The 17,942-nt window shown below is 67.9% G+C and overlaps 2 protein-coding genes across 3 annotated transcripts in view; one reads left to right on the top strand and one right to left on the bottom strand.

The window, feature by feature from the left end:
• The first annotated feature begins 3,928 nt into the window (after positions 1–3,928).
• The window catches only part of LOC142028576 (uncharacterized), a 39,428-nt gene continuing 25,414 nt past the window's right edge, over positions 3,929–17,942 (top strand). The window contains exons 1-12 of the mRNA XM_075022416.1: positions 3,929–4,900; positions 5,002–5,128; positions 5,588–5,701; positions 6,329–6,439; positions 6,547–6,666; positions 6,793–7,518; positions 10,806–11,462; positions 11,536–11,632; positions 12,026–12,186; positions 13,587–13,704; positions 13,898–14,183; positions 14,242–14,724. Of these exons, the coding sequence (XP_074878517.1) occupies positions 4,052–4,900; positions 5,002–5,128; positions 5,588–5,701; positions 6,329–6,439; positions 6,547–6,666; positions 6,793–7,518; positions 10,806–11,462; positions 11,536–11,632; positions 12,026–12,186; positions 13,587–13,704; positions 13,898–14,183; positions 14,242–14,724 (3,849 nt within the window). The 5' untranslated portion in view covers positions 3,929–4,051. The remainder of the gene's footprint in view (positions 4,901–5,001; positions 5,129–5,587; positions 5,702–6,328; positions 6,440–6,546; positions 6,667–6,792; positions 7,519–10,805; positions 11,463–11,535; positions 11,633–12,025; positions 12,187–13,586; positions 13,705–13,897; positions 14,184–14,241; positions 14,725–17,942) is intronic.
• Positions 9,496–16,330, bottom strand: LOC142038062 (uncharacterized). Of its 2 annotated transcripts, XM_075043070.1 has the most exons (4): positions 16,272–16,330; positions 13,916–14,550; positions 12,305–12,508; positions 9,496–11,712 (listed from the first exon to the last, which is right to left on the bottom strand). In XM_075043070.1, exons 2-4 carry the CDS (start codon positions 14,451–14,453, stop codon positions 10,685–10,687), a joined length of 1,770 nt encoding a protein of 589 aa, XP_074899171.1. In that variant the 5' UTR covers positions 14,454–14,550; positions 16,272–16,330; the 3' UTR covers positions 9,496–10,684. The 2 variants fall into 2 exon arrangements, with proteins under 2 accessions (XP_074899171.1, XP_074899162.1); XM_075043061.1 differs by lacking the exon at positions 16,272–16,330 and having other exon boundaries at positions 13,916–15,835.

The following is a 17,942-nucleotide window of genomic DNA, read 5'->3' on the forward strand; positions in this document are numbered from 1 at the left end:
TGCCCGCGGAGGGACGTGGGGGAGAGGATGCGGGGAGCGAGCGGTGGCACGCACGGGCTGTGCGGGTGCAGCATCCACCTCGAGGTAGCCCCGGGTCCGTGGTGGCAAGCAGGCAGCTCTTTTGCCCCAAACGGGCAAAACTCACCCAATCCTGGAGACGCTCGGCACGCTCCGGTGTGGAATGTGGCGTCACAGCCCAGGTGTGCTGCACCGTTCTCAGCCCTCAGAGCCCTGGCAGGAGAGGATGCATCCTCCTGGGCCAGACTGCAGCTTGGTCCACGCAGGGGGAATGATTCCTCTGTTGCCCGATGTCTGGATCCCACGGGATACTCCTCGCTCCAGCACCCTTCGCTCCTCCTGAAGGGGCAAAGCCGCTGCGTCGCAGCATGCTTTTAGTTCCCTGCAAAGAGCAGGGTCTTGAGCAAATGCTGTCCTGGGTGATCAAAGCTTCCCCCAGGGGGGCTTGGCATTCCCAGGAAAATATTACCTGCGTGGTAAGAGACATTTGAAAAATCTCAGGGATAAAACAAGCAAACACTGCCTGAGCTGACACCAGCTGAGAAAGAGAAACCCCCAGGTCCCAGCAGGTATTTTACGTTGCTTCCCAGCATCCCCAGCACAGGAACTCTCGGTCCACTCCAGCAGCAGATGAGCACCGGCTCAGCACCGGCTCTGGGCACAGGGATTCTCTGACCTGGGTGAGCCATCGCGGGCAGCGCTGCCTGCTGCTGCCTGGCTCTTGATTTAACCTGCAGTTTTATACAGCGCAGGAGCAACTGTAACCTCAAATCTCACCAAAACCATGTGCCAGCGAGAGGTCTTGTGGGAGGAGAGGCTACAATGAGGGGATCACTGCCCTGGGCAAGGGGTGCTGGGTGCCCCAGCCCCCCTGCACCGTCCTTCTGTGGGGACCAAGGAGCCTTTTTGCCTTACCTGGTGGCTGTCCTTAAACACGGCAGGGGAAACTCGGAGCAGATGCAAGAGACACAAACCTGCTGCGAGCGGAGAGGGACACAGCGGGTCCTTCCTCTCGCCCATCACCAAAAGGACTTGGTTTCATACCCTGGTCTACGAGGGTCACCAACGCTGAACGGCCTGAAGCAGGTTTTATGGAGACACAGATTTTGGTGGGTTCCATTTTACTCTGCTGCATACAGCCAAAGGACCTTGGTTTGGTAGCTGCCAGGTGTCCGAAACCGCTGCTGGCAATGGTGACCTCATGGGTCCCTGTTGTCTCCTGTACATCAAGGCATCAGTTTTGCATCATTCATCACCAGCCCCGGTGTGTGCCCGCTCCCCGTGAACAAGGACCTGCTGCCTGGAGCTGGTGAGAAGGTGGGAGAGCAGCCGGTCCCCATCCCCACCCGGCAGGGACAGCCGTGCCCTTCGGCAGGAGCTGGTTCCTTCCCACCTGCAGCTGCTGGGTGTGAGGGGATGGTGGGGAGATAAAAAAAAACAAACCACCAAACAGTAAACTGCCATTATTTGCTGGTTTCCCAAAGAAATGGGGCTTCCGTGACTCTGCCGTGGCTGTCTGCTGGTCCCCATTGCCAAACGCTGTCCCCTGGAGCCCTCCTGGTCGCCGGCGGCTGTGCCAGAGGTGCCGTGTACCGAGGGCCAGGCGAGGGGATGCAGGTGAATCCCGGTGCCTCTGGGACCGGGGTGGAGAGGGCAGTGCTGGACGGGTGGCAGCTCTGCATGCCTGAGCTGGTTTGGGTTTTTTTTAGTTTGTTGGAGACCATCATTTCCCACCCCCTCCCCTTAATTGCACAGAGAGAACGAGCTCCCCTAAAGCTGCTTTCAGACGTTCCCTTTGGGGTCCCTGTCCTGCATCCCCCAACTTCGGGAGCTCCCCGGCCCCATGGGGCATCACCAGCTGCCCAACAGCTCACACCTTGGGCTGAGTCTGGACCCCCGGTCCCAGGGGACACCCTCGTCCCCCAGCCCAGGGCAGGAGCCGGAGAGCCCTCCTCCTGCCCTGGGCACCGGTGGGTGCCAGCTGCCCCAGCTGGGCCCTGGGTGCTGGGAGGGCTGCGGCTGTGGGAGCCCCCAGGGTGCTGGGCCATGGGGCAGGGGCATGGCGTGTTTTAGGGGGATGAGGGTGTCCCAGCTGGGGGATGCAGCGCTGGAATGGATGCAGGAGGGATCACAACCTCAAGCGAAATGGCTGCTCTGGCTCCTGTGATGCCTGCTCGGTCCGTTAACCCTTCTTGTCCCACTGCCCTCTGCCCGGAGACTGGGGCTGTCCCGGTCCATGTCCTGCAGAGGGGACCCCCCCACCATGGCCCACCCATATGGACCATGGGGCACCCAGCTGCCGGAGGAGCTTTTCCCGGGAGGTTTCTGTGACAGCAGGACCATAATGCTTTTCCCTGGTCTCCCACCAGCACCGGGCCCTGGTGCTGTTAGACCAAAGCGTCCCAGGGTTGAGGTGAGGGCGTGGGGGGTCCCCAAACCTGGGGTCCCCCCAAACCGAGTGCATCCCCACACGTGAGTCCCCTCTCCACCTCTGGCTGGGATGGGGGTCCCAGTGTGGGTGGCCGGGGTGCTCACCCCATGGCCCCGGGGTTCACGGACCTCTGGTACCGCCGGGTGTTCGCTGGAGGGAGAAGGGGGGTCCCGGCAGCACAGCCTGGGCGAGGGGGAGAGACACCCCCTTCCCCAGCCCCAACCTGCCACCCGTGGGGCTGAGACCCCGGGGTGCCGGCAGGGATGGGATGCCCGACTGAGCGGGGGCTTTGGCCTGGGGGCACCCACTGGGCTCGGGGCTGGCGCTGATACTGGAGACGGGGCCGGTGCTGGTGCCGGGGCTTGGTGCCGGTACCAGCGGCGATGCCGGTGCCGATGTTGATGCCGGTGTCAGCACCAGCGTCGGTGCCCGGGCTCGGCGCTGGTGCCGATGCCCACACCGGTGCCGATGCCGATACCGGTGCCGATGCCGATACCGGTGCCGACGCTGATGCCGGTCCCGATGCTGATGCGGAGCTGATACCGGTACCGATGCCCATGCCGATACCGGGGCTGGGGCTCGGTGCCGGTGCCGGTGGCGGGGCGGCCGGGGCTGCCGGTGCCGGTAGGCGGCAGTGCTCCGCGCTCGGCGCCGCTCCCCCCCGCCCGCCGCCGCGAAGCCCGGAGGAGGCGGATGCAATTCCCCGGCTGCCCCTGGCTCCTCGGCGGGGCGGCGGGGCCCGGCCCGCAGCGCGCAGGCACCGACAGCGGTCCCGGCCCCGGCCCCGGTACCGGCCCCGGCCCCGGCGCGGCGGCGGGCGGCAGCGCGGCCCCGCTCCGCTCCGCGCTCTCCCCGCCGCGGCCCGGCCCCAGCCGCCGGGGCCCGGCCCAGCACCGCGGGGCCATGGCCGAGTGGGCGCCCGCCCAGGTAAGCGCGGCCCGGGGGGGGGAGCACCGGCACCGGCACCGGCACCGGAGGCGGAGACGCCCCGCCCGCCCCGCCGCCGCCCCGGTCCGGCCCGGGCGCCCCGGCCGGGACCCAACCCCCCCCCCCCCCCCCCAGCCCGGGGACCCCCGGCGACCCCCTGCGCCCCTCCACCCCCGGGCTGCCCGCGGGGGCCCGACCCGGGGTGCCCCCGGTGCCCCCGGGACGTGCCCCCGTGTCCCCCGGACGGCGGCTGGGCACCGCTGACCCGGGATGCCCCCGGGATGTCCCCGGGCGCTTTCCGACCCGGGATGTCCCCGTGCTCCCGGGATGCTCCGTGCAGGCTCCAGCCCCGGGATGCCCCGGGCGCCTGCGACCGGGGATGCCCGTGTGTCCCCGGGCTGCCCCGTGGCCCCCCCCCGGCCGCTCCCTGCCCGCCCGGCCCCATCCTCCTCCCGGTGCGGGGGGTCCCTGCCTGGGCAGACCCCGGGGAAGCCCCCGCAAGGGGTGGGGGGGTGTGGGGTGCCAGGGTGGGGGGGTCGCTGCCCTGCAGGTCTGGCAGCTGCCCGCACAGCAGGGTGACCTGCCTGGTGCTGGCCGGTGTCCCACGGGGACAGTGACCGGCCGCTGACCCCACGGCTGCACCGAAATCCCTCCCCAGCCCACCGGCTGAGCGGGATGCATCCTGCCCACCGCCTCGTCTGCCCCTCGCCGTCCCCTCAGGCCTGCTGCATCTGTCCGCCCGGTCCCCTCCTGGAACTCGGAGCGGGCCCCAGCAGCTCCTTCCTCGCCTGGGCAGCACCGACGGCTCCGGGGGCCAAATCCTGCCCGGCCGAATCGTTAGCAGGGGGTGGGCATGGTGGCGGCTGTCGGGCAGGACCCCAAAGGTGCCCAGGCTGGGGAGGGCCCTTCCCACAGCCCGGGCAGGCAGGGCGAGGGTGGCGGTGGGCATCGCATGCGGGGGGTTCCTCGGCGCGGTGCTGGTGGTGGCGGTGGGCACTGGCGGCCAAAAGCCCCCAAAACGGAGGGGGAGCGGTGCCTGCTGCAGGGCCAGGGGCTCCGGGCACGACCCCAGGTGGGGGTGACCGTGGGCCCCCTCCCACCCGCCCCCTTCCCACGGCCCAGGTGCAGGAGTGGAACGTGGAGGCCCCCCACCTGATGCCGCTGCAGCCGCCGCTGCTGCCGGAACGGGCGCACGTGCGGGAGGCGCAGCTCCACTCCGCCGAGGCCTCGCTCTGGACCGTGGTGGCCACGGTGCAGGCGATGGAGAGGAAGATCGACCTCCTCGCCACCCGCCTGCTCAGCCTGGAGGGTCGGTCCGGCACGGCCGAGAAGAAGCTTCTGGACTGCGAGAAGACGACCATGGAGTTTGGGAACCAGCTGGAGAGCAAGTGGGCCGTGCTGGGCACCCTCATCCAGGAGTACGGGCTGCTCCAGCGGCGCCTGGAGAATGTGGAGAACCTGCTGAAGAACAGGAATTTCTGGGTGCTGCGGCTGCCCCCCGGCCCCCGGGGCGAGGTCCCCAAGGTAATGGCTCCTGGAGGGGGGGGGCTGTGGGCCGGGTGGGGGGACCTTCGGCTCCCCTGGGGAGCGGGCGCCGCTGAGGTGCCGGGGGCTTGTCGCTGCAGGTGCCGGTGACGTTTGTTGACATTGCCGTCTACTTCTCGGCGGAGGAGTGGAAGAATTTGGAGGAGTGGCAGAAAGAGCTGTACAATAACCTGGTGAAGGAGAACTATGAGTCTTTGATCTCCCTGGGTAAACATCCCTTTTCGCCCCTTTCCCGGCACGCTGGGGTGATGGCTGTGTCTCCCTGGAGGGTCCCAGGCGTGGGTGCCCTGGTCGCCCACAAGCGGTCGGTGGTGGCACACGCCGTGGCTCTGGGACCTCCCGTTTCGGAGGGAACCCTCTGCGGCTCGTGCTGTGTGCGTGGGGATGGGATGATGTGCTGTGCCGTGCCGGTGTTGCCGCATGGGGCAGCTGGGTAGCTGGAGCGGGTCTTCGTCCCCCAGAACTGAGGGCCTGAGCATCTACGCTGAGCACGGGCCTCCCAGCACGGAGGTCCTGCCAAATTTAGGCAGGTTCTCCGCCAGGAGAGATGCCAGTGCCTGGCAGCCCTGTGCGTCCCCCGCGCGTCCCCCCCACCTCTTGGCGATGGTGAGGGTTGGGCGGGCGCAGCCCCGCCGCCGGTGCCAGCCACGCTGTCTCCCCGTGCAGACGGTGCCCTCTCCAGAAGCGAGGCGCAGCCCCGCAGCGAGCGCGGGGAGGGACCCTGCGTCCCCGAGCAGAGGGAGCTGGAGCAGAGGGAGCTGCCGCCGGACGCCTGCGCGGGTGAGGCACCGGCCGGGAGCCAGGGCAGTGTCGGGTCCCCCCATCCCCTCTGCCTTCCACCTCGTGTTTCCCCCACCCCGCCGCTCGTCCCAGGGACGTCCCAGCCCCCCAGGGCCCAGTTTTCCAGCCGTGGCCATATTGCTTGCCACTGTACAGCCAGGGGCCACCGCAAGTGATCCCGGAAAATCCCTCGCGAAGTGATGTGCCAGGGGTCTTGGGCATCCGTCGCTGGGAGATCCGTGTGTGTCCCCCCACCACCATGTGTCAGAGCCCATGGGCTGTGCCGCGGTCATCTGTCCCCACGTGTCGTGCCACAGTCACCCATCCGCATGGACTGTCCCATGGTCACCTGTCCCCAAGGGCTGTCCTGCTGTCACACGTCCCCATGGGCTTTCCCAGGGTCACCCACCCCTATGAGCTGTGCCGCGATCGCCCATCCCCAAGGGCTGTGCCGCAGTCACCCGTGCCCACAACTCCCCTGGGGGTGTTTGATGCCCCATAACTGCTGTGGGACGGGGATGTCCTGCGTGGCTGGAGCCCAGGGGTCCCATACCCCGAGGCGCGTTGGCCGTGGGTCACGTTGGGCGGCCGCATCCCGACGCCGGCCAAGTCTCTCCTTGTGAACAGAGTCGCTGATCTCCACCTCCGACATCCTGTCCCGGATCAAGCAGGAGGTGGCCTTCGTGGGGGAGCAGCAATTCGCGGAGGAGCGAGGGATGCCGGCGGACCCCTGTGCAGGTGAGCTGTGCCGTGCAGCCACCGGCTGCCTGACGCCAGCAGCAGCCGCTGCCTTTTGGAGTGCAGGATGCGGCCCCGCTCGGCTGAGTCCCCATCCTTCCCCACAGGCGCGGACGCCCTGATCACGGCACACGACTTCTTGTCATGGATCAAGCAGGAGGAAGAACCCTGCGTCCGCGAGCCCTGGGAGCTGCCGGAGAGGGAGATGCTGCCGGGTCCCGGTCCTGGTGAGCGATGCTGAGCCTGGCCCCATGGGGCTGGCGGGGGGAGCACCCACGCAGGCTAGGCTGTGGCTCGGGGACATCCCCGATGTTGCGGGCAGGCACTGACCAGAGCTTTTCCCTCCCCTGCAGCTGGCGAGGGGCTGCTAGTGAAGACGGAGGAGCGGTGCCCCCACGCCGAGCCCCCCGAAGAGGTGGGCTTGCCGGGCAGCTCCGGGGAGCTGCTCTTCCCCGGCGCAGGCTTCGGGAACCCCGAGGGACAGGCAGCGGTGACGGCGGCGGCGGCGGCTCTGCCGGCACAGCACAGACTGGGCAAAGCTCCAGGCTCAGAGCCGGGGCCGGGGGCCGAGGCGGCGGGGGTCCCCACCGCGACGCCGGGACCCGCCGAGGAGCGGCCGCATGGCTGCGCCGAGTGCGGGAAGAGCTTCAGCGGGAAGAAGAGCCTGCGGATCCACCAGCGGAGCCACGCGGCCGAGCGCCCCTACCCTTGCGCCGAGTGCGGCAAGAGCTTCAACTGCCACTCGGGGCTGGTGCGGCACCAGATGATCCACCGCGGCGAGCGGCCCTACAAGTGCGCCGAGTGCGGCAAGTGCTACAGCCGCAAGGAGCACCTGCAGAACCACCAGCGGCTGCACACGGGCGAGCGGCCCTTCGCCTGCGCCGCCTGCGGCAAGAGCTTCATCCGCAAGCAGAACCTGCTCAAGCACCAGCGCATCCACACCGGCGAGCGGCCCTACCAGTGCCCGGCCTGCGGCCGCAGCTTCCGCTACAAGGAATCCCTCAAGGACCACCAACGGGTCCACGGGGCTGAAGCGGGACCCCCCCCGCTGCCCACCCCCGGCATCATGCCCCCCGGGGACTAGGGGCGACCCCGCCGCGGACTGACACCCCCCCGGGACGGGGGCAGGCGCCGGCCACGCAGCTTCCTACCAAATACAGGCGCCCGGCCGAGGCGGGGGGACGCACGGGGGGAGCCCCGGGGGGGGCCGTGCTCCCACAGGTCCCCCCACCCGGGGCCGGCCCCCGCCATGGACGGACGCTCTTCGGCCCCCCAGTGCTCCCCCCCACCAGACAATCCTGCTGCACGGGATGGGGAGCAGCCCCCCGCCGCGTCCCCCTGCCGCCATCCCCCCCCCGCCTGCCGCTCTGCTCCTCAGCCCCCCACTGCTTATTTTTACTGCCCCCCCCCCACCCCGCGCCGTCCCGCTCTGTACAGTGCTTGGGGTGTAGTTTTGTATGGACGATGCGATACAGAATAAAGTCGTGCTGGGCTGCAGCGCCTTCACCCCCGGCCCTGCGGGGTCCCCCGTGTCCCCCGGCGTCCTGCAGCCACGCTCCTGCCCCATCCCCGTGGTCCCGCACCCCGGGAAGGCACCGGCAGCGCCTGCAAGGTCAGGGATGGGCAAGGAGGGGGGGGAAATCATGGCAGAGCGTGGGGCAGCAGAAACGGGTGCGGGGGCTGCCAGTGTTCCCGGTGTCACTGGCTGCGGTGGTCTTGTGCTGGCAGGGCTGTGCAGAGACCCCCAGAGCGTGGAGCGGCTGAACCCACGGGTGAAACCTTGCAGGGAGAGGGAAGGACGGGAAATGATGCTCCAGGGCATGTGTGTGTGCGTGGGTGTGCATGCACACCAGCCGTGGGTGCGCAAGGGCTGCCAGGAGGCAGCCGTGCTCCCTGGGGCACTGCGGGTCCTGGTTCTCCCCTGACCCCCAGGGACCCCCCTCCTTGTCAAATCCTTTCTAGCATCTCTGATTCCCAGCTTTTTGCATTTTTTCCTGCCTTTCCCTGACACGCATGGGCTGCAGGCTGTGGCCAAGCCCTCCCTGGGGCACGGACCCAGCGCCCACTTCCCTGCACCTGCACACCCCTCTGCAAATCATTTTACTATCTATCTCGTAAAAGATAACCGGACAGCAATGCCCTGCTCGCATCGGCCGCAGCAGCAGGCAGTGCTCCTGCGCCTTCATTTTAACCAGCTGAACCTCTCCGACTTCTGCCCACCATCACCAAACTCATCCCTGGCCCCTCCTACTCTTGATTTGAGTCTATAAATTATTTACACAGAGTTTTTAACCACAACCGTGGACACCCATGCCCTCTTCCTCAGGCACCCAAGCTGGGTGTCACTGTCCCCCCTCCAAGGGAGATGCTCACCTTGGGGGGGGGGGGAGGCCCTGACCAGAGCTAGTGACCCACCAAGTGCCATGGCTCGTGACACTTTGCCCCGTGGCTGCTGCTCCCACGGCTGGCACCGGCGGTGCTGCCCCACTGCCCCCCTCCCCGGGTGGCTGCACCGTCCTGCCTGGGTGGCAAAGGAGCTGCCACCGAGCAGGGACACGGCTGTGGGTCCCCCGCATGCTGTGGTTGCAAGGGGGGGGGGCAATCAGCCCAGGGTGGGCTTTTTACCTGTGCTGTAGCCCTGATGAGGAGGAGGCAGCGTGTGCGGGGCTGGAGCTCCCCGGGGACGGTACAGCCGAAGGCTGCAAGTCCTGTTCCACCCCTAGCCTTGATGCCGGGGTGCTGGGCTCCCCCGAAGGAGCGGGGTGAAGCTTGGTTGCCCCCAACCCTGGGGTCGTTTGCCCCACGGCCCTGCCCCGCGCAGCCCGTACCGGGCTGCGCGGGGCAGGGCCGTGGGGCAAACGACCCCATATCACAGCACAGCAGGCTGCATCATGGAGGGGGGGTGCTGCCTGCGTGCTCCCCCTGACCGGCTTAGGGCAGCCCAGGAGCAGAGCAGGCCGGCGCGGCGGCAGCGTGCTGGCAGCACCGGGGATTTGAGCAGGGAGGAACTACGGGCAGGCGGCGAATTAGCAGCATGACACAGCAGTCGAGCAGCGTTGGCACAAGCGAGGAGGGAGAGGGGTGGCCGAGGAAGGTTGGGGACTTCCCCGAGGCTACATGGGGAGCCAGGAGGGGAAAGGACCCACGACCGGTGCTGTGGGGAGGCAGGGTAGAGGAGCTGGGTCTCCCCACGGGCAGCGGCGGCTCACACGGCCCCAGTGCCAGGGGATCAGGCAGCTGCCTGCCTGCGGGGTTGACCGGGGAGGAGGAGGATGGAGGGAAGCACATGGCCTCCCCTCCCCGGCCCTGCAAGAGGCTGCCTTCGCAAGGGCAGGATTAATCCTTAGGTATCCAATGCGGGCGGCTCGCCACCCCTGCCAAGCGCCACAGTGGGCCTCACCGCCGGCCTGGCACAGCACCGCCAGCACCCGGCACAGCTCCTGGCCGAGAAGGGACCACGACTTCGGCAGGCGGCGCGGGAAGGCTCATGGGGGGCAGCAGGTCCCGCTCGCCCACGACCCTCCTCACCGCGCTGCTCCAGCACCGAGTTCACACACAGAGACGGCCTTTCTGTTTTTTGGGGATTTTTTTTTTTAACAGAAGTTTATGGTTATATGCAAATTAGGTCATTAAATGATTTGCATAAAATGTTCGCACATCAGCGACTAAGTGTTCCTAACTTCCCACCCCCCCCCGCCCCGAAGGTAGTAATCCTACTCGACTAGCGCTGTCACACGGCCCCGCTGACACACGCGCACGCACACGCTTCCCCGCCGCGTGTCCCGCTCGCTCACACGCGCCCGGCCGGCCACGCTCACGGGCCCTGCCCCGGGCTGCCCGTGCAGGCAGAGGCACGGCCGGCGGGCGCAGGCAGGCCTCCCGGGCGCTCGCACGCCCTTACACACGCGCGTGTTATCACCATCTCCTTCCCTGGGCGGGCACGTGTGCCCAGCGTGCGGCAGGCGTGCGCGGCACCGGCCGCCCGCGTCCCCTCGTAGCCTTCCCCGTGCTTGCGGGGGCCCGGGCGTGCCGGCGGGGCAGGCGCCGACCGTGCTGGCACGCTGGCACGTGCCTCCCGTGACCCAGGCAGCTCCCACGCACACCCACGCACACTGTTCCCCCATGCGCACACCCCTCTGTCCGTGGCCGGGCGCCCACGGCGTGGCCGGAGCCCCGCGCGCGCGGGCACCGGGAGGGCCGCAGGCACACACCATGTCCTTCGCGGGACAGCGTCCCCGCCTGTCCCTAGCTGTTGGTGAGGAAGAGCCGTCTGTGTCTGGAGGCAGAGCCGCGCGGCCGGCCTCGACGCCGGCCCCGGCCCCGGTTCCCGAAGGGGCTTCGGCTGGGCACGGCGGTCTCTCCCCAGCTGGCGCTCCCGGCCTGCGGCTCGGGGAAGCTGGGCTCGGCTTTGGGCTGCTCGAGGAGCGGGCTGGGGTCCGGCCGGGGCTCGGCCGGCGGCGCCTGGCTCTGCCGGGCGCTGGCCCTCTCCTGACGCAGGTAGCGCAGCTCATCGCGGATGTCCGTCAGGACGCCCAGCAAGCGAAACTGGAGCTCGCGGTCGCGGGCCCTCTCCTCGCGCTGGGTGGCCCGCTCCTCCTGCCACATGGCCAGCTCCTGGTGGTACAGCTGGTCCCACTGCTCCTCCAGGTCCAGCAGGTGATGGATGTTAGTCCTCCAGCTCTCCCGCCGGTCTTCCCGCAGGCGGGAGCAGCCCAGGCCGCGGGGTGGGCCGGGGGCGGCGGGGGCGTCCCCCGGGGGGGAGGCAGAGGAGGGCAGCGACTCCTCAGTCAGGGCGCCGTGCAGCGGGGAGCGGGCCGGGGGTTCTTCCTCCACCGTCGGCTTCTCCCAGGTGGGTCCCATCAGTACCCTGGGCAAAGCGCCCATCTCTGGGCCCGGGCCCCCCGCGTGCTCCTCGGGGTGCGAGGAGTCGAGCCCGCGGCCCAGGGGGGGCAGGTCGGACACCCCCTCGTGGCCCCAGTCCGAGTGAGCGTCCACGGGGTTGAGAGGGTCCTCGGGCAGAGAGGTGACGGAGCCCTGGGAGCTGCACCTGCGGATCAGCATGGCCTGGCGGGACAGTTTCATGTCTTCCTCCGCAGACATGGGGGCCTCGGGCCCGGACTGCATCCCCACGGCCCCGCCGTGGCCCCTCTCCACCTCCCGGCCTTCCCGTTCCTCCTCTTCCGACATGGAGGCGTAGGAGACGAGGGACTCGTTTCGCAGGGACGGGGAAATGGCTGACACGTCTGGAGTCCGCAGCTCCGGTCCTGACTCGGCTGGAAGAGAAGAGAAGCCCTCCGGTGAGCCCCAGCCGCTGCTCTGGCCCCCTGCCCTTCCCCGACACACGGACAACCCCTTCACGGACATCCCCGAGGGACACGGCAGGCCAACGTGCCCCGTCTGTGCAGCCCTTGCCCCTGCCTGCCTTGCACGCCCCCCGTCCCCCTGCAGTGAGTTCCCCAGGTCCCCGTGTGATGCAGGGACAGTCACGGCCTTTGCCTTCCCTTGGATTTGCCGCCTTCTCCCGCCACCAACCAACCCTCAGCGGTTACGAAACTGTGCCCCGGGTTCCCTGTTACGTATCCGCAGCCCTTCGGGACTCGCAGACCAGGAGACAATCGCACAGGCTGGGCAGGCAGAGGGAAGCGTCTCCAGTCAGGATGTCCCTAGCAGTGCCACCCCCAGCGCCATGCTGAAGGCTGCATCCAGCCCCACCGACACCGCGACACCGCGCCAGGACCAGGCTCTTGGTGCAAACCACCACCGCAACTTTTCACCGGCTGCCACGTTCCCAGCGGATCTCCATCCAGACCCCGTGTCCTCTCTCCACGGCCTAAAGCCCCGCAGCAGCCTGTCCCGCAGCCTTACCCGAACTGCTCTGTCCTTCCCCTCGGCTGTACTCGCAGATGACGGAGGGGTCGGGGCTCTGCACCGCCAGCCGGGGCACAGCGGAGCCCTCCACGTCCGGCAGGGATGAGGGCTGCCCGTTGGTGTCGATGTAGATGCTGGGGTGGCTGACACCGGGCTGCAGGTGCATGAAGGACTGCTTGGTCGCTCCGGGGAAGAACAGATCTGTGGGACAGAGAGAATCCAGCCTCAGCCTCTGCGATGACGGCACCGGCAGTTCACGTGCCCCCGCGGAAGGGCAGATGGGGCTCCCCGGGAGAAGGGTCCCATGGGAATCTGTAGGGGAGCAACGCTGCGTGGGGGACATGGTCACACCGAGGCACAGACGCTCCTCCTGCAAGGCCGGCCCGCCCGATCGCTCACCCTCACGTCGTCCAGGGCCATCCTGAACTCACCCAACCCCAAGAGGACTGGCATCCTCTAAATGTCCTGCAGGACTTCTTCCTTCAGCCCAGAGCTCTTCTGCTCTGCAGCGAGACGGGCGTCTGATTCAGAGACAGCCCGAGCCTGAACCGAGTGAAAATGAGACCCACACCACCCACCTGTCCCCAGTGAAACCTGGCAGGCCAAACCGAAATCAAGGAGCAGAGGAAGGAGCAGGAATAACTAACCCTGGTGCCCTCTGGGGACAAAAAGAAGCCGGACACATCCCCTTTGTGGAAATGAAAGGGCAGGAGGGTATTTGCCTCCTGTACAGTAACAAAGCCCCGCTGGGGTGTACCCGTGGGCCCAGCTCAGCACTACTGCAAGACCAATGTCGGGTCTTTCAACAACATTTTGCCCCCGACCCCCGAGCATCTCTCGGGCATTTGAGCTAAACAGGCGTTACCCAAGAGCAGGACCAGCAAGAGGGCACTGCGCTCTGGGGTAGGCCAAGAGACAGGTTTGCTGTGCAGGTGACAGAGGGGTCAAAGGCACAGCCCCATCGAGAAGGCACAGCCCACCCACGGACCCACCAGCTCCCCCCCTGCCACGCATGGCACCCGGGTGCAAGGCACTGCGAGAGGACAGTGTGGCTTTGCACTGAAGCAGCTGCTCCTGCTCCCTCTGACCTCAGCTAACCACGGGGGATGCTGACCCTGAGAAGAACCAGGGAAATAAAATCGCATCCCATCTTTCACCAGCTGCCTTTAGACAGTATCCAGCACAGCCAGGCACTATATGACATTAAAGGAAGGAAAAAAAAAACAAAACCAAAAAAGACCCGCTCCCACAAAGTTTGAGGTGTTCTTGTTGATCCCAGGTTATTTCCACAGTGGATTTTTAATTCCAGCTCACACGGTTTCCAAGCCTGCTGGTTTGCTACTCGGATACGACAGGACCGCGGCCCTGCCGGATGCTGTAATCCCAACACAAACCGTGTACGAGAGCAAGACCAAAAGTCTCTCCTTCCACAATTGATGCCGTGCCGGCTAGCACAGAACACAAACGCTCGGCAGACCCCAGAGCTCAGGGGGGACCGTGCCTGGTGACGTTACCAGGCCGGACGTCAGTCGGAGAGTGCAGGTGGGGACGCAGCGCGGGACTCTGCTACTCCAACTCTCCTCTCCCCAGAGAACCGCCACGACTGACCTGGGTCCAAGATGATTTCGGGCTCCGAGTCGTGGCTGGCCTGCAAGAAGGTGGAAGCCACCATCTTCTCCAGGGGCGTGAGGCGTGGCTTGTGGAGCGGCCCGCCGGCGCGGTTCATGGGCAGGTGCTTCTTGGAGGTGATCTTTTTCTTGACGTCCAGCCGCAGGTCGCGCCACTTGTGCTTGAGGTCGTCGATGGAGCGTTCGGTGTAGCCCAGGAAGTTGACGCGGCTTTGGATTTGGGTCCAGAGCTGCTTCCGCCGCACGGGGTGAGCCCGCAGGGCTTCAGACCCATACAGGGCGCTGAAATGCCGGACCACATTCCAGACCAGCGTCTCAGTCTCGTCATTGGAGAAGTTGGCCTTCCTCTTCCGGCCAGACGCTGGCATCGCCTGCGAGGCTGCGGCAGAGGTGGAAGGGGCACAATTGAACCTCGGTCCCCACTCCTCTCTGTCAGCTCCTGGGGGGAACATGGGGCTGCGGGAGCCCGAGGGAGCCGCGGAGGAGGGAGCCGAAGCAAGAGCCCCCGAGGCATCCATGGCAGGGGAGGCTTGGGCCGGGGAGGATCTAAAGAGCCGCTTCGGCACACCACGCGGCAGGGGGGCACCTCATCCCCTCGCCCCGGCTCGAGAGCACCTGGGAGGGGAGAAAAGGAAAGGGCAGCGGTGGGTCGCGGCAGTGCGGGGTGACGGCGAGGGCCCCCAGCCTTCTCCAACCAGAGGCACCCGGGGGCCCCCAGCCAGCTACCACGGGGGCCGCGGAGAGGGTCGTGGTCACGGTGCACGCATTGGGACCGTGACAGAGGCCGCGGTGAGGGCCACGGCACGCGCCTCAGCCACGGCACGTGCTTCGGGGCCGTGGCGGGTGCCTCAGGGCCACACAGAGGGTGCTGAGGAGCACCTCAGGCAGCGATGGGGAGCACCTCTGGTTGCACAGTGAGTGCCTCCAGGACGTGGCCTTGGCAAGGGCCACGGCAGGAGCCCCGGCAACAACTTCAGGGCCACGGCCATCGCCTCTGGGCTACGGTGAGCACCACGGCGAGGATCTTGCCACGGTCAGCACCTCAGGTCCACAGCAAGGACCTTGGTGATGGCAAGCAGCTCGGCACCATGGCAAGGTCTACAGCCATGGTGAAAGCACCGTGGCCGCAGCACAAGGCCTCAGGTCCATGGTGAAGGCCTCGGCCATGCTGAGCACTTCAGGTTCCCAGCAAGGGCTTCAGGGCCATGGCACAGACCTTGGCCACAGGACAGGTCTAGGGACCGTGGCAAAGGCCTTGGCCATGGTGAGCATCTCAAGGCCGTGGTGAAGACCTTGGCCAAGATGCAGGCCTTGGCAAGAGTCTTGGCCATGGTGAGAACCTCAAGACCCCGGTGAGTAACTCAGGTTCCTGGTGAGGACCTTGGGGTCATGGTGAAGACCTTGCCCGTGGCGAGCGCCTCAAGGCCGTGGCAAAGACATTACGGAAGGCCTTGGCCACGGTGAACACCTCGAGCTCCCATTGAGGGCCTCGGGGCCATGGCAAAGCCCATGGCCACGGCAAGTGCTTCAGGACCATGGCGAAGACCTTAGCGAAGGCCTTGGCCGCGGCGAACACCTCAAGTTCCCACCGAGGCTCTCGGCGAAGACCACGGCCGCAGCGAGCGCTTCGAGGCCACGGCAAACAACTCAAGCTCTCACGAGGGCCGTGGGGCCACCGCAAAGACCAAGGCCGTGGCGAGCGCTTCACGGCAACCCCTTGGCGAAGGCCTCGGCCACGGCGAACGCCTCGAGCTCCCGCTGAGCGCTTCCAAGAACCCGGCAAAGACCGCGGCCAACGGCGCAGGTCTCGGGCCGGCGGCAAACCCCCCCACCTCCCCCCCTCCCCGGCCACGTCGAGCACTCCATCAAGGTTCTCGACCCACGGCCGCACGTCCCAACTGCCTTGACCCCACCGGACCCCCCCCCCCCCCCCCACTCCTTGTCCCCCAGCACCATGGGCAAAACCCCTCAGCATCTCCGCGCCCCACCGACACCCCTCAAGGTCTTGGCACCCCCAAATCACCACCCCCACCCCCCACCCCATTCAGAGGTACGCCGGGGCAGGGGGGGAAGAGGGGGCGGGGGGGGGGGGGCAACCGGTTACCGGCTGCACCCTCGGGGCAGGGCCGGGGCCTTCGGCGGGCGGCTTTTGTTCGCGCTTCCGCCGGGCACCGGGGACAAAGGGGACGGGGCCGGTGCCTGCCCCCGGCCCCCCCCCCCCCCGGAGGGGGGGGGGGGGGGCCCGGGGGCAGGCACCGGCCCCGTCGGCAGGCCTTTCCTTCCCGCCCCCCCCCCCCCTCCACCAACACCCCCCGGGGCAGGGCGGCGGCGCCTACCTGTGCCGGGACGGGCGTGCGAAGGGGGGAAAGGGGAAAGGGGGGGGGGGGGAAGAGGGGGAGAACGGCGACGGAGGGGGCCTGGCTCGGAGAAGAAGGGGGGAGGGGAAAAGGGGGGGGAAAGGGGAAGGGGGGGGTGGGAAAAAGGAAAAACTCAGCTCCGGCGGTCAGCGGCGGGTAATGGCTCCCGCCTCGGCGGAACTCGCCTTCATTTCCTCCGCCTACCGAGCGGCGCGGCGCGGCGCGGCGAGCGGCGGCGGGGAGGGGGGGGGGGGGGGGGCCCTGCGTGGGCCCCGCCCTTGGGCGCCCCCTGGCGGAACCGCCGCGGGAGTTCACGCGGGGAAGGGGGGGGGGGGGGTGCGCATCCCACCCGGGTGGGCTCTTCCCTGCGCGCCCCCCTTTTGCTTCGTACCCCGATGCCCCCACGCTGTCTCCGCACACTCCCCCCCCGTGCACCCCCCATGGTTGTGCACTCCCCCCCCCCCCCCCACGCAGCCTGTGGCTTCCACCAGCCACACGGTTGAACCTCCGTGATCGCACACCCCAGTGGGCGCTTTGCCATCCGCGGCCCCTGCACCTCCCCCGGGGGGGGGCTGTTGTACTCCCATGCACCCCCCCCCATGAACGCCACGGCTGCTCCCTGCCCTGTGCAACCCGGGGAGCACCCCTTGCGAGATGCCCTGTTCGCTCTGGCAGGTATCCGGGTCCCCCCCGCATCCCTGGGGGGGGCCCTGGCAGCCCCTGCCCCCAGATGGACACGTCCCGGTGCCCCCTGCCCGTGCACGCCTAAGGTACTCAGCGCCTCACGCACCTCCGTGGGTGCCCCTCGCACCCTCTGCCCCGAGCACCCCGTGCCCTCCACCCCATGCATCCCCACAGGCGACCCCCGGGTAAACTTACCGAGCACCCCAACAGGTCCCCGGGTGCACCCTGTCCCATGCGATGGCTGCCCCTTGCACCCCCGGCCCCCCTCACCCCAACTGGTACCTGGGTGCCCCTCGCACGCACCGCTCGCTGCGTCCCGGTGGGTACCCTGTCCTGAGCACCCTAATGGGCCCCCCACCCTGGACACCCCGATAAGCACCTCTTGTGTGTCCGGCCCAGGTGTGTCCCAACAGGCACCTCCCACCCAAACCCCCTGTGCCCCCCCCCAGCCACCGCCACTCACCCTTCCCCTGGGTCCTCACTGGGGTCCCCTCCCTGGGGGTGGCTATGACGGCTGGGTGCAGAGCACCCCTGGGTGCCGCGGTGCTGTGGGGACGTGCCTGCCCCCGCTGCGGGCCACAGCCCACCCTGGTGGCCTTCAGCTGCCCCTGGTTCTCTGTGTACATGTGGGGTGTCATCCCCGTGCCCCATCCCACCTCGGGGACCCCGCTGCAGCAGCGGTCACTGTGCCGGGGACAGGGTGCACAGTGGGTGCCCATTAGGGTGCACAGTCCAGTGTACATGGGGGGAGCTGTGCAGGGGACCCCCAGGGTGCACACGGGTGCCACCCACACCGCGTGGGACACTGTGGCTGGCACAGCCAGCGTGCAGCCCAGGGCTCTTAATTAACAGCCACGACAGGGTCATCAGCCAGGTCCCTGCTGCCCGTGGGTGCTGTCCATGGCCCTGGCACCCGTGTGGGAATGGCGTGCATTGGGGTGCTGCGGGGCCCCAGGAGTGGCCACG

This window comes from Buteo buteo, chromosome 2 (genome assembly GCF_964188355.1).
Source record: "Buteo buteo chromosome 2, bButBut1.hap1.1, whole genome shotgun sequence".
Lineage (NCBI taxonomy): Eukaryota > Metazoa > Chordata > Aves > Accipitriformes > Accipitridae > Buteo > Buteo buteo.